Source organism: Cervus elaphus, chromosome 11, assembly GCF_910594005.1.
Source record: "Cervus elaphus chromosome 11, mCerEla1.1, whole genome shotgun sequence".
In the NCBI taxonomy this organism is placed as follows: Eukaryota; Metazoa; Chordata; class Mammalia; order Artiodactyla; family Cervidae; genus Cervus; species Cervus elaphus.
This window is the reverse complement of record NC_057825.1, coordinates 73,236,037-73,251,138: the sequence shown is the minus strand read 5'-3', so window position 1 is coordinate 73,251,138 and position 15,102 is coordinate 73,236,037. Positions and strand designations below refer to the sequence as shown.

The 15,102-nt window shown below is 35.8% G+C and overlaps 1 protein-coding gene across 4 annotated transcripts in view; it reads left to right on the top strand.

Moving 5' to 3' along the window:
- FOXN2 (forkhead box N2) overlaps nt 1-15,102 on the top strand; it is a 54,629-nt gene that overhangs the window by 27,478 nt on the left and 12,049 nt on the right. For all 4 annotated transcript variants that reach the window (XM_043918071.1, XM_043918068.1, XM_043918069.1 and 1 more), the window contains 2 exons: nt 3,068-3,618; nt 14,622-14,746. In XM_043918071.1, the coding sequence (XP_043774006.1) occupies nt 3,082-3,618; nt 14,622-14,746 (662 nt within the window). In that variant the 5' untranslated portion in view covers nt 3,068-3,081. The remainder of the gene's footprint in view (nt 1-3,067; nt 3,619-14,621; nt 14,747-15,102) is intronic.

Genomic DNA, 15,102 nt, shown 5'->3' with positions numbered 1-15,102 from the left:
ATAACAAAGAACAAAATTACACGTTATTATATAAGTTACTATACAAACCACTGTTAGCTTCTTGTATATTTCTTACTTTTTTTTTGCCAGTTTTTAGTAAACTTGTTTGTTTACTTCACAATCTTCAATTTTTACTTCACAATCTTCATTTTTAATGACTACTAAATATTAGATTAAAGAGATGTGCTTTCGTTTAGCTATTTCTCTGTAATAAAATATATAAACTGTATAGTTTTCCTCTTTTTCATAATTCCTAGATAAACATCTGTGTGTGTACGTGTGTTTGTGTGTGTGTAAAAGATAAGGAGAGAATATTTTCTCTGACTTAGGATTATTTCACTGGAGTGGCTCATAAGTGGAAGCATTGAATCAAAGAGTATGACATTTTTAATGATTCTTGGAGCATATTGCCATCTTGTTTTTCAAAATGGCCCCAGGTCCTTGCCCAAAATTGTGTATGATAAATTTTTTAAACTGGTGATAGGGCTTCCCAGGTGGCTGAGCGGTAAAGAATCTGCTTGCCAATGCAGGAGACGCAGGTTTGATCCCTGGGTTGGGAAAAATCCTCTGGAGAAGGAAGTGGCAACCCCCTCCAGTATTCCTGCCTGAAAATCCCATGGACAGAGGAGCCTGGTGGACTACAGTCCACGAGTTCACAAAAAGTGAGCAACTGAGCATTAGCATGAAATGATTGATATTGGGCAACAAAAGATATTGTTACTTGTATAATGTTACTAATTATTTGTGTTTATCAGACACTATGATAAGTATATTATCATACTTAATGTCACCTTTTTGTTTTGTTTTGCATTTTTTAATAATCAGTGAAGTTGAATATTTTCTAATACATATGTTTGTTATTTATGTACTTATTTGTAAGGAAAGATCATTTGCCTATTTATTTTGGTGGACTTGGTGTTCTAAAGTACTTGTCAAGGATAATTTAAAAACAGCTTTTTTCTTTCCTTGAAAATACAATGACAATTGAAACCTTACTAAGAGGATGTCAGTCTTTCAACTTGATTTTTAACTTTGCTTGGCTATTTGTGGCGCTAGTGGTAAAGAACTGACCTGCCAATACAGGAGACATAAGAGATGCAGGTTCAATCCCTGGGTGGGGAAAATCCCCTGGAGAAGGAAATGGCAACCCACTCCAGTATCCTTGCCTGGAGAATCCCATGGACAGAGGAACCTGGCGGGCTATGGTCCTGACTGGCAAAGAGTTGAACACAACAACTGAGGCAGAGTAAGCAAGCAAGCAATTTTGCTTTATTCTTTGGCACATTTGCTGCCATAGTATTGTCTTGCATCTTAAAGTAATGGGATTTCATTCTAAACTTGTGATTCAGAGGTAACATATTTGCGACCATTTGAATTAGTTTCTGATGAGACTGTCAACAGTACCTGTTTTAGGTAGTGTTGCTAAAAATAAAGGTTCCTTAAGAAATTGAGTGTATTCAAATGGACAGAAAAGCTTGAATCTTGAACTCAACCTAGTTTGTAATTTTGGCTTCACTTTTTATTAGCTTTAGAACATTAGGCAGTTTACTTACTTGTCTTCCATAACAGCGATTTCAGTTTTCTGATTGTAACTAGTGGTGATATTTCCTAGCATTAATGGTTTGTTTCAAAAATAAAGTAACTTCTAAAAGCAGGTAGCCCAGCACTTGGTATTTATTGCTTATAAGTTCATTTCAGTTTGAAATTATAATTTGAGTGCCTCCTTATGCCCAATGTTTTGTTATGATGTATTAGGAGTACAAAAGTAAAAGACTCTTATTACGGGATTCACAGTGGGGGAAAAAAGGATCATATGTAGAACTAAGTAATAGTGTAAATAAAGTTTATGCATTTTAATTGACAGTCATCTGAGATACAATATGTAGTATTTAGTACAATGGCTTACACCCCAAATATTAGCTGATGGATGCTACTGATAATTGGGTGTTCTGAGACCACATCTAATAGCTCCAAGAATCCAGATTGTTTTATATCCAACACTGACCGGCTTCCATAATTCTTGGAGAACCCTGCCAGCTGTGTTTTAAATAAAATCAAACCCCGGGGCTGCTCCTCTTACTTCACTTACATACCTGTAAGAAGTTTGAGTAGAGTAATAGTAGGTGCAGAGGGCTTTTCACAGAATTCGGAAATGAGGTACCTTGAACAGTTGAAAATGAATTAAAGGGCACATTAGTTCTGCCACTTTCCTTTTTGGTCAGTTATTCTTCCATAGTAAGATTTTTGAATTGAAGTATGTTTCAGAAGCAAAACAAAAATCATTGAGAGAATAGAAACAAAAAAGGTTAGCTTAGAAACAGCTTTTTTTCCTCCCCTTGAAAATACAGTGACAGTTCAAACTTTACTAAGAATGTCAACCTTTCACCATCAGTACTTGATGAGATAGTATATAGAAGGAAGAGTTAAAAATACTGGAATTTACAATAATAAATCTGTAGTAAACATGATTTTGCTAGTAATGAATTTAGTGATTAAGAAATGTTATCTTTTTAGTATGATATACTATAAAAATATTAGAAATTATTTCTTTATAGTATTATAATCATGTTTGAGGAAAGAGTTTATTTGGAATTACTGTTTGAGCTTATTTTAAACTTGATTATTATCTATTTTGAGCCATATGTATGACTGTTAACTTCACTGTCATTATAGTGAAATTATAGATGAAGAGATTATAGAATTTTATAATTGAAAGAAGTAATCTATTCATTTTTAGTAATAGCAAACATTACTTATTAGGCAGTTACTATGGGCTAGGGACTGTAATAAGTATTCAGAATACATTCAGCTTTATTAATATCACCTGTACATATTTTGCTATAGTGGGGCATTTTATTTATAGCCATTTCAAATAACATGAAATAAGTTCTGTTCCTTGTATTATAACCTTTAGCATTTGTTATGCAAATATTATACTTAAATATTATATGGGATATTGATTGTAAAATTTCTCTGATTTGGGGATTTTTAAATTTGTGTTTCCTTTTTCCATGTGCTTATGAATCTTAAGTATAACATTGGTTGATAATTGTTTCTTTTGTTGCAGAACTGTAAGAGTAAATGGGTCCAGTAATTGGAATGACTCCAGAAAAGAGAGCTGAAACTCCAGGAGCTGAAAAGGTTGCAGGATTAAGCCAGATTTACAAAATGGGAAGCTTGCCTGAAGCTGTTGATGCTGCCAGGCCAAAGGCCACTCTAGTGGACAATGAGTCAGCAGATGATGAACTCACAAACTTGAACTGGCTTCACGAAAGTACTAATCTCCTAACAAACTTCAGCTTTGGAAGTGAAGGTCTTCCAATTGTTAGTCCATTGTATGACATAGAAGGAGATGATGTGCCATCCTTTGGACCATCGTGCTATCAGAACCAAGAAAAAAAATCAGCAACTTCAAAGCCCCCATACTCCTTTAGTCTTCTCATTTATATGGCTATTGAACACTCTCCAAATAAGTGTTTGCCAGTCAAAGAAATTTATAGCTGGATTCTGAACCGCTTCCCATATTTTGCAACTGCACCAACTGGCTGGAAGAATTCTGTTCGACATAATCTGTCCCTGAATAAATGTTTTCAGAAAGTGGAAAGAAGCCATGGCAAGGTCAGTGTTTATGAACATTGCTATATTTAGAGAGGTGGGGGAAAATAACATGGAGATCTTAAAATATGAGGAAGTCAAAGGAAGACAAAAAATAGTCAAGTCAGCTTACTTCAGCTTGAACTTAATTTTATTCACCATTTGCTTTCATCTCAGATGTTTTTAAATTTCTTCAGTATTGATATAAATCTAGCAGAATTCTGTTCAGTCTATTAAAGGTACAAATTAGGTATAAATTAGGAGTTTATTATTTTCTTTAACTTTTAAAAATTGAAGTATAGTTAATTACAATGTTGTGTTAGTTTCAGGTGTACAGAAAAGTGGTTCGGTTATAATTAGTTTTTTAACGTCCCAACTTTCTGTTCTTAGTTTCTATAATATTTTTGTTGCTGTATTTATATATTCTTATTTATTCAGTATGGCATTGTCTGCCTTATAACTGGAATGTGGATCATTTACATTAGTGTAATTGATACGGTTGGATTTAAATCTATCATTACATTGTTTTCTATTTAAATACTTTAAAGACTTATTCTCTTGTCTTCTGGGTAGCATAGTTTGTGATGAGAAGTCTGTTGCCATTCTTATCTTTGTTCTTCTGTTTGTAGTTTTTTTTTCTCACTGTGCTCAAGATTTTTATCTTTATCACTTACTTTTTAGCAGTTTGACTATGATGTGTCTAAGTGTGTTTTTCATTATTTTTATCCTGCCTTGGTTTTTCTGACGTTCTTGGATCTGTGGTTTGTTGTCATTCATTAAACTTAGAAATTTATTTCCTCATTATCTCTTCAAATATTTCTTGTGATTCACCACCTACTTCTGGACTCCAAGTGAAAATATGTTAGACCATTTGCTGTTGTCTCACCTCTTGATTGCTCTGTCCCTCTTCCTAGTCTTTTTTCTTTCTTTCAATTTGGATAATTTCTATTGATCTTTGTACAGTTTTATTCTTTCTTGTATCCATTTTGCTGCTCAGCCTAATAAAATCATCTTCATTTTTTTTTAAAGTGTTTTCATTTTCCTTTAAAAAAAATAGTCTCCATCTTTCTGCTAAAAATTTCCCACAGGTCTGTTAAACAAATTAACCATAGTCACAGTGTCTGTCTGATAATTTCAATATTTGGGCCATCTCTGGGTCTGGTTTTGTTAATTGTTTTGTTTCCTGCCTTTGTGTGTCACATAATTTTGCATTAAATGTCAGACATTGCTTGTTAAAAAATGGTAGAAACTGAAGTAAAGAATATTTCTATCAGAAATAGATACACCTCTACTTCTCTCAGGTTGTTAGTATGGACCGGTATTGCTCAATCTAGTTAACAGTTGAGTTGGGTTTGGGTTTTGTGGTTGTCATAGTTACCTTGGTATACCATAGTCTTTACATTCTTATGGAGAGACTGCTGATACTCTGTACTTAGTGTGAGGCCTGGAATGTCAGGTGATTTTTCTTGGCTTTTCTGCTCCACCTTTACCTTTCAGTTTGCGACACATTTAGCTTAGAAGTGGGAGGGGAGTTAAATATTTCTCTCTGTACTCTTGCTCCCCCCTTAGCAGTACATTGTTCTTCCTTGTTACTTGGTGCAAGGTTCTTGGTGTGAACAAGATAGGTTTCTTGGTTCGTCTCCAGTTTTAGTGTCAGGCAGGCTTATTGTATGCCTGTGCCTCAAGTGTGGGACTTCCCTGTCTCTTGCATGAGAAGACTCTCCCATCTACCCAGTGAGGTCCAGAGCTGCACTTACCAATAACCAGATCCCTCCATGTGGCTAGTGGTTGGTATACTGGAGAGCACAAATACAGGATACTTTGTCATTGTATAAATTCCTTTGGGAAAGGAATTAATGCTGTTCCAGCATTCAGGACAGTTTCTTGTCCATTCCCATCATGGTAGGTAAATGTTACCTAGTATCAGTGGGGAGTTCTGGGTACAAGTGAGTGACCATTTCCCAGTGGCAGCAGGTCTCTGCTTTGTATCTTTGGAGCATTTGGGCATGAGCTAATTTCCTGTCCTCCTCCACATGATGTATACTACATTGCCTAGTATCAGTAAAGTGTGAGGATGACTGGGTTTTGTACTTGCCTTCCAATAGCAGCTCTCTTTTGCTGGTGACTGGGCTGAGGCGGGGGTACTTTGTCTGTCAATGGCAGACAGCTTTTGCTTCTTATTTGCTTTGTCCAGGGCTTAGGCAGTTTAGTGCCTCTCCCAGAGTGACACCTGATCTCACCTTATACTCATTCAGGACCTGGAGCATGAATGAGCTTTGCCTGATATCCTTGCTCCAACCACAGACCATAGTCGGCTCGATACATCTATCTCCATCTCCAAGGGTGTCTTCCTTAAGTCCCCTTGAGTATTTTATTTTCTTACTCTTTATTGTGACTGCCACTTTTTCCATGCTGTACCAAAGGTGAAACAGCTCTTATGTTTCATCCCTCCTCACAGGACCTGTCACACCTCAAAATTCAATTCTTGCAGCCTCAATTCTCAGGCTCATAAAAAATTATGGTTCTGTAGATCATTTTGGTTTTTTTCTTGTTAATCTAGGAGTGTTCTTTTGTAGTTTTCTATAACCCAACTGGTAGCAGAAAACTCCAATTTTTATTTGGAATAAAAGTTTAAAAAGCAAACAATTAAATCTTTAGATAACCAAAGGATTTCATAGGACAGTGCTGTTCAGACTTGAAAGTATCTACTGATCATCTGGGGATCTTGTTAAAATACAGATTCTTCTTCAGCAAATCTGGGATAGAGACTGAGGCTTTCTAATTTCTAACGGGCTCTGAGGTGATCCTGATGCCTCTAATCCATAAGACACCCTGGGTAGGAAGGCATTTGGACACATCATTATCTTATGATTAAAGGAGATTGTATTAGTTATCTATTGCTATGTAATAACTTGCTATTTAACACATTCTTTACTACACATGGAATGTTTATGAAGGCCAGCTGTGTGCTTGGCCATTAAGAAGCCTCAGCAATTGTTAAGGATCGCTCTGTTGTAGCTAGCCTCCAAGATGGCCCCCAGATGAGCCCTGCCTTCCAGTATCTCTGCCCTTGTAGAGTCCCCCTTCAATACTGAATTTGGCTGGTTTGTGTAACCAAGAGGATATTGTGGAAATAGAGTGTGCCTTTTGAATCCAGGTCATAAAAGACATGGCTTCCATCTTGGGTTCTTGGCCAATTAGCTGTATGGGAAGTCAGCTGCTGTATCATAAGGACATTTAAATAGCCCTATGGAGAGACCCATATGGCGAGGAAATCAGACTCAATATACATATGAATAAGCCATTTTGGAAGCAGATTCCCCTATCAGTCAAACTCTCCTTTCAGATGACTGAAAGTGTTGAAAATTTTGGATGTATTCTTTCCACCATGCATCATTAGATTTTATTTTTTGAACTGTATCAGTTAATTCTTTTCTAGTTTTAGACCTATTGTGTTTATGCTTATGGCAAGATATAAAAGAAACTAGTCATCAGCATTGGTGTTCAGTAGAAGGGTCTAGGGAAAATATGATAGAATGGAAGCGAACAAGGGTAAGTTAAGTGTGAATGAGCAACAGTGTCAAATGTTGCAAAAAAAACTTGAAAATGGGGATATCCCTGGCACTCCAGTGGTTAAGACTCCACACTTCCACTGCAGGGAGTGCAGGTCTGATATGGGTCAGGGAACTAAGATCCCACATGCTGCATCTCACAGCCAAAAGAAAAAAAAAAAAAACTTGATTAAGATCAAGTAGCAGCCAAAAGATTAGAATTAAAAATATATGAACAGTGGTGTATGGATAAATATTTAACAATTGGGTGACAGTGAAGGTATCACTTTTGCCGATTTCCATGATATAAATATTTCTATCGTGGCCATTTTAGAGCTGCCAACATTATGTCATTAAATGCAAAATTTGGACAAAAAGTGATACATTCAAGTGGGATTGGGAGTGCTTGTGGTTTGTTTTTATTTTTTAATAAAATACTGCTTGAATCAGTACCTTAAAATACTGATTTTTTTTTCTCTTTCAACCTGCAAAACGCAAGTAAGTTATACTTACTTCCATTAAGTTTGGCAACCTTGAAAAGCACTTTTTCTGATGAATAGTTGTTGTCTGGAGATGATAATCTCAAAAAAGAAAGCAAGATGACAAAGGTCCAGGTCAAACTACAGGTTGATACAGACATCTGGTCACCTGCTATGGCTGCTGCTTAGCTCCCTGCCCTCATCCATACCATAGTTACCACTCTCAAAAGATAGGCCTAAAAATCTTGGCTTGTTATTTATGAATTTTAAAATCCAGAAAAACTAGGCAAGGCGTTTTTGCTTTGTTTTTATGTTTTGAACATTAACATTGAAGTCTTAAAATCTGTTTTCCAAACTTTGTTATAAAAGCCAGACTGAAATATTTAGTGTGAGATTTTAGCTGGGGAACGTGAAATCAGAAGTTTTGCCTGATTTAGTACAATTTCAGGCGGTACATTTTCGTGGTGGTGATTTGCTTCAATAGCTGAATCCCAAGAAATGAAGTCATGCAAGCCACCATTAAAAGTTCATACTATAAGCAAGAATTATGAATGCCCTTTTAAATTCAGTGGTTTTAAAAACCACTGAAAAAGGTAGTCGGGGGGGTGGGGTGGAAATATTAAAGTGTACCATGCCGGTACATAAAAACATTTCAGGAATAGTGAGCATTGTTTCTTCTCCCAGTGTTCTTTACAACTTCCATTAAGATAAATCTTAAAGTTCAATTCTCAGTATATTCCTTATTTCTTCAAAACCTTAAGTGGTTCTTTACCAAATACGTCCAAAAGCCTTAGAGTTTCAAAATGCAAAATAGTACATGAGAGAATGCACATTTCCTGTTTCCACTGCACACAAAAAACATGTCTTGTAATAGTCATATTCACTTTAAAACAACACTTCTTAAACTCTTATTATTTGTGTTCTGTCATCTAAGCACAACTTAATAAAGACGCATAGTTTTTAACTGAGACTTAGATTTAAAAATAAGTTTTTTGCTTTAGACTCTAAAACATAGGTTAGCAAATACACAATTTTATCTTGTTACTGATACTTTGTGAACGGGCTCAGTGAACGGAAGTGCTGCCATGGTAACACAAAACAGACAGTTATTTGGAGACCTTACTCAAGATACTTAACTGCCCTGAACTGCAAGTTTTCAGTACTAGTGCTTCCAATGTGCTATTTCAAGGAAATACCAATTCTTCTATGATCAAAACAATTTGCAGTTCTCTCACAATAGAATTTTAAAAGTAGATTTGAACTAAATAGCTTCTGGGAGTATAATCTCAGGAATACCAAGATAGAACATGGTTAGAATCATTAAAATAATTATCTTAGTCTATATATGAAAAATAATTTGTGTATTTATTTTCCATATGACTGAAGTGGTTTGGGGACAAAGGATACTGTGGGTGCTATCATTTTAAAGTTTTATTTCTCTACCTTCAGAATACACTTCACTTAGGCCAAGTGATTGGAAATACATGTAATTTAAGATGGTATGGCCCATCACTTAATTCAAAAATACATGGGTAGAAATTTGACTTCCTTTGGAAAAAACTTAAAATTTCAATATAGTTCATGTGATATCTTGCTGCCATAGGCCAGAAAAGGTTTCACCTGATGGGATGGTACGTTACTTTCTGTATTACAGCATGATATGACACCCATGGTTTTTCTTTTCCAATATATTTAAGTTGCTGGGATGTTAAAAACTGCCTTACACTCAATTACCATACTTTTCCTCACACAAAAGTGTTTTTCCCTTATCAGTTTAATTCTTGTTTATTTCTAACTTTTGTCTCATATTCAAAATTAATTAATTTTTGTTCTTACTGTTTATGTTTTAAAAATTCCTTCATCTCTTAGAAGAAAAAAATAGGAACATAAACTGAGGAACATAAACTGACTTTCTGCCATTTTCAGTATAACCTCTTAGTATTCATTTACTTTGCAGCTCTGTCACTTACATAAAAATTATCTTATTTGAATCTTGTCACAACTCAGTGAAGTGGTCTGTTTTTTTACAGATAAAATATGAATTAGAGGACAGACAGAGATTAAATGATTAGTCCAATGTCATGTAGCCGGTCAATAAGCAGTGTTTTAAGATTTTGATTTTAAAACCTGTGAAACTGTTCCTTCACTAAACTGTTATGCTATAGTAGTTATGACATGATATTCAGAGATTAAAAAAAAAAAAAAAACCTCAGGAATAGACTAATGTTACCTTGAAAACAGTTCAGGAAATGGGAGCACCCTGGAATTCATCACATTAAATCTTCAGCGATCATAATAGCTTGCATCATATGGGATTTTATACAAGCAGAAAGGAGCAGGGGAATAAGACACAGGTCAGTTTTATTGTTGTCTAGATAATTGTTAATGTTGTGAGGTATAATTCAAATTTTCAAAAGGGATTTTTGAAATAGAAAAGGTATAATGTAAAAACAAAAATTAGTAGCAGTTTGAATCTCACTAATCTTGTGAGGAAATTTTTCACACCATGGTGAGAAGGGTTCAGGTTATACCTTATATTTAACTTGACATTTATATCTTCAAAAGATTAAATATCTTCAAAAATATTTATTAAAGTTTAATGTCAGTACCTAGTGGAATAGAAGCAGAAAAATAAATTATTAGAGAATAAAAACAATGATATTAGACTGGAAGAAAGAGGAACAGTTTTTAAAACTGCAAAGAAAATGAACATAAAACATAACAATAGTAGTATTTGGTGTTAAGGGCTTATGTCCAGAAGGTACTGTTTTTTATGTATTTTGAGCATACTAATACACAGAGAACATAGACATTTTTCTAAAGGTTACACAGCTGTTAAGTGACAGAGCCAGGTTTCCAAAGGTAGGTATTCTTCTTCAAGGATTATACTCTTAACTTCTGTGCAAGTGGTATTTAGCTCTTGGAAAGTGGGATGAGTTTGCAGTTGAACCTCCTCCTTACATGGCTGTGGGCTTCTATATGTAAGCTGTGGGTCCATGTGGTACGTTTGTAGGGATGTTCTTCTAGTCAGACTGTTCAGGTTGGTAGATAGGGATGGATGTTCAGCTAAAGAAATAGGATAGATATATCCTTAAGGAAGAGTTAGCAGGTGATGTTACAGTTCCTGAAATCCTTCAGTTATTTCATTTAACTAGCTCAACTAATGTCTGCGCATTTGACCACATCCACTTAGTTTTTATGTTTTTCTTATGCCTTTTATAATCTGTAATTATAGTTTGGATAGCTTTTTAAATTCAAGAGTGTTTATAAATTTCCAAGTGGTCAGAGAATTTTGCTATTGGGTTTTATTTTTCTTTTTGCACTAGAGTGACCTTTAAATGAGATTTATTTTTCTTCATGGTCTAATCAATGTTTGTAGTTTTTTCTACTAAAAAAAACCCATTTCTCAGTGTTAACATTAGGAAAGTATATTCTATAAGAATTCATCAGTTACATCAGTATTTTTAATATAAAACAGGTTTAATTAAAGCAAGACTATTTAGGACCCCTCATAGCTCAGTCGGTAAAGAATCTGCCTGCAATGCAGGAGACCCAGGTTTGATTTCTGGGTCGGGAAGATCCCCTGGAGAAGGAAATGGCAACCACTCCAGTTTTCTTGCCTGGAGAATCCCCATGGACAGAGGAGCTTGTCAGGCTACAGTCCATGGGGTTGCAAGAGTCAGACATGACTTAGTGACTAAACCACCAGCAATCTGCTAGTGTGTAGTGTGACCTTCTAAGAAGGAAGGAGGTAAAATATGCAGCAGTTTTCAAACCTCTCTGAAGGAATTATCTCCTGGTCTGGCCTTTGCCTTGCACATTAGATCATTTTAGTGTATTCTTCAGGTGTATTGTACGCTTACCTTCCTACTAAGCTGTTCCTTCATATTAGGGAAACTGTGGAGCAGGCAATCCATTCTTTGAGGCATCTCTCATTTACCATTTAGTAGGTGCTTCTGTTTATATTTTCCCTAGTTTCCAATAACCATACATTTCTATTATTTTTGGATTCTTATGGCTATTTCCATGAAATCTGGGCTTGTGTACCCTTTACCTTATTATCCAGAAGGGTCTTAAATGTTGTAACTTAACCATCTTGAGGGTAGGGATGGTACTTATTCCTCTTTTTTTATCTTTAACAAGAGTCTTTTCCATCCCTCAGTTTTGAGACTTTTGCCATCTCTTCATTAAATTGTTTGCTTTGAATTTAAGCAGTTTAAATGGGAAAATAAACACTAGTGTTAATGCCATAAAAATAATTATTTTTGGATGCATCACCCAGTATCATATTGCTTAGCACTTTTGGGGGGAATGACACCACCTTACTGAAGGGCGATCATGCATAGCCCTTCATTCAGTTCTCTGCATAGCTTGGTGTTGTATCATTCTCACAAACTGTGATGTGAATGGTGTGTCCTAGAGTGTTGTGGTCTTGTGGCCCTATGCACCATGCACTGTGCAGAGTACTCTACATGCAATTAAATCCATGGAACAACCCTGTGAGGTAGGTACTGTTATTATCCATACCTTCCAAATATGGGAATAATGACCCAGAGAAATAGAAGTTAGTTAACCTTCCTAAAATTACACAGCGAGTAAATGGCAGAGCTGGAGATAGGAACCCAGGCTGTCTGCCTCCAGGGCTTTTAATCACACAGTTCATTGCTAGCAAGTATACTTCAGTGTTTGCATTGTATTTGCTATTGGGTTTTGTTCCCCCACACATTTATGAAAAACATTCAGACACTTTTTGTGTCGATTCCAGGTTACTAATTCTTTTTTCTTTTTTTTTATTAGTTGGAGGCTAATTACTTCACAACATTTCAGTGGGTTTTGTCATACATTGATATGAATCAGCCATAGATTTACATGTATTCCCCATCCTGATCCCCCCTCCCACCTCCCTCTCCACCTGATTCCTCTGGGTCTTCCCAGTGCACCAGGCCCGAGCACTTGTCTCATGCATCCCACCTGGACTGGTGATCTGTTTCACCATAGATAGTATACATGCTGTTCTTTTGAAACATCCCACCCTCACCTTCTCCCACAGAGTTCAAAAGTCTGTTCTGTATTTCTGTGTCTCTTTTTCTGTTTTGCATATAGGGTTATCATTACCATCTTTCTAAATTCCATATATATGTGTTAGTATGCTGTAATGTTCTTTATCTTTCTGGCTTACTTCACTCTGTATAATGGGCTCCAGTTTCATCCATCTCATTAGGACTGATTCAAATGAATTCTTTTTAACGGCTGAGTAATATTCCATGGTGTATATGTACCACAGCTTCCTTATCCATTCATCTGCTGATGGGCATCTAGGTTGCTTCCATGTCCTGGCTGTTATAAACAGTGCTGCGATGAACATTGGGGTGCACGTGTCTCTTTCAGACCTGGTTTCCTCAGTGTGTATGCCCAGGAGTGGGATTGCTGGGTCATATGGCAGTTCTATTTCCAGTTTTTTAAGAAATCTCCACACTGTTTTCCATAGTGGTGTACTAGTTTGCATTCCCACCAACAGTGTAAGAGGGTTCCCTTTTCTCCACACCCTCTCCAGCATTTATTGCTTGTAGACTTTTGGATAGCAGCCATCCTGACTGGCGTGTAATGGTACCTCATTGTGGTTTTGATTTGCATTTCTCTAATAATGAGTGATGTTGAGCATCTTTTCATGTGTTTGTTAGCCATCTGTATGTCTTCTTTGGAGAAATGTCTGCTTAGTTCTTTGGCCCATTTTTTGATTGGGTCATTTATTTTTCTGGAATTGAGCTTCAGGAGTTGCTTGTATATTTTTGAGATTAATCCTTTGTCTGTTTCTTCATTTGCTATTATTTTCTCCCAATCTGACGGCTGTCTTTTCACCTTAGTTATAGTTTCCTTTGTAGTGCAAAAGCTTTTAAGTTTCATTAGGTCCCATTTGTTTAGTTTTGCTTTTATTTCCAATATTCTGGGAGGTGGGTCATAGAGGATCTTGCTGTGATTTATGTCGGAGAGTGTTTTGCCTATGTTCTCCTCTAGGAGTTTTATAGTTTCTGGTCTTACATTTAGATCTTTAATCCATTTTGAGTTTATTTTTGTGTATGGTGTTAGAACTAGTTTCATTCTTTTACAAGTGGTTGACCAGTTTTCCCAGCACCACTTGTTAAAGAGGTAGTCTTTTTTCCATTGTATATCCTTGCCTCCTTTGTCGAAGATAAGGTGTCCGTAGGTACGTGGATTTATCTCTGGGCTTTCTATTTTGTTCCATTGATCTATATTTTGTCTTTGTACCAGTACCATACTGTCTTGATGACTGTGGCTTTGTAGTAGAGCCTGAAGTCAGGCACGTTGATTCCTCCAGTTCCATTCTTCTTTCTCAAGATTGCTTTGGCTATTTGAGGTTTTTTGTATTTCCATACAAATTGTGAAATTCTTTGGTCTAGTTCTGTGAAAAATACCGTTGGTAGCTTGATAGGGATTGCATTGAATCTATAGATTGCTTTGGGTAGAATAGCCATTTTGACAATATTGATTCTTCCAATCCACGAACACGGTATGTTTCTCCATCTGTTTGTGTCCTCTTTGATTTCTTTCATCAGTGTTTTATAGTTTTCTATGTGTAGGTCTTTTGTTTCTTTAGGTAGATATACTCCTAAGTATTTTATTCTTTTTGTTGCAATGGTGAATGGTATTGTTTCCTTAATTTCTCTTTCTGTTTTTTCATTGTTAGTATATAGGAATGCAAGGGATTTCTGTGTGTTAATTGCCCACTCTCACCACTACTGTTCAACATAGTGTTGGAAGTTTTGGCCACAGCAATCAGAGCAGAAAAAGAAGTAAAAGGAATCCAGATAGGAAAAGAAGAAGTGAAACTCTCACTGTTTGCAGATGACATAATCCTCTACATAGAAAACCCTAAAGACTCTACCAGAAAATTACTAGAGCTAATCAATGAATATAGTAAAGTTGCAGGATATAAAATTAACACCCAGGTTACTAATTCTCATGTAATTTGTTCTAGGTTAATGGAAAAGGTTCCTTATGGTGTGTTGATCCAGAATATAAACCCAACCTTATGCAGGCACTGAAGAAGCAACCTTTCTCCTCAAAGTCCACATTTTACAGCCCTCCTGCATCACCACAAAGGTACAAGATCTAAGATGTAAATGTCAGTGGCAATATATGAGATTTCATTATATGAGATGGAATAACTTAAAGTTGTGGGGGTTTTTTCATCTTTTTTTTTTTTAATTACATAGAGAATTATTTATGGATAAGACATTAGACTAAGGCATTTTTACTTATAGTCTTAACTTATTAGGAACTGAGATGTTGGGTAATTGAGAGCATAAATTCTGAAAATGTATTAATAATTAATAATATATATATTCTAACTAAACTCTGAAGATAGTGATAATATGAGTTCAGGTATAACCTGAAACCTTTTTGTAAAGATCAGATCATTTACATTGTCTGCAATACTAATACTGACCTAAAGACAC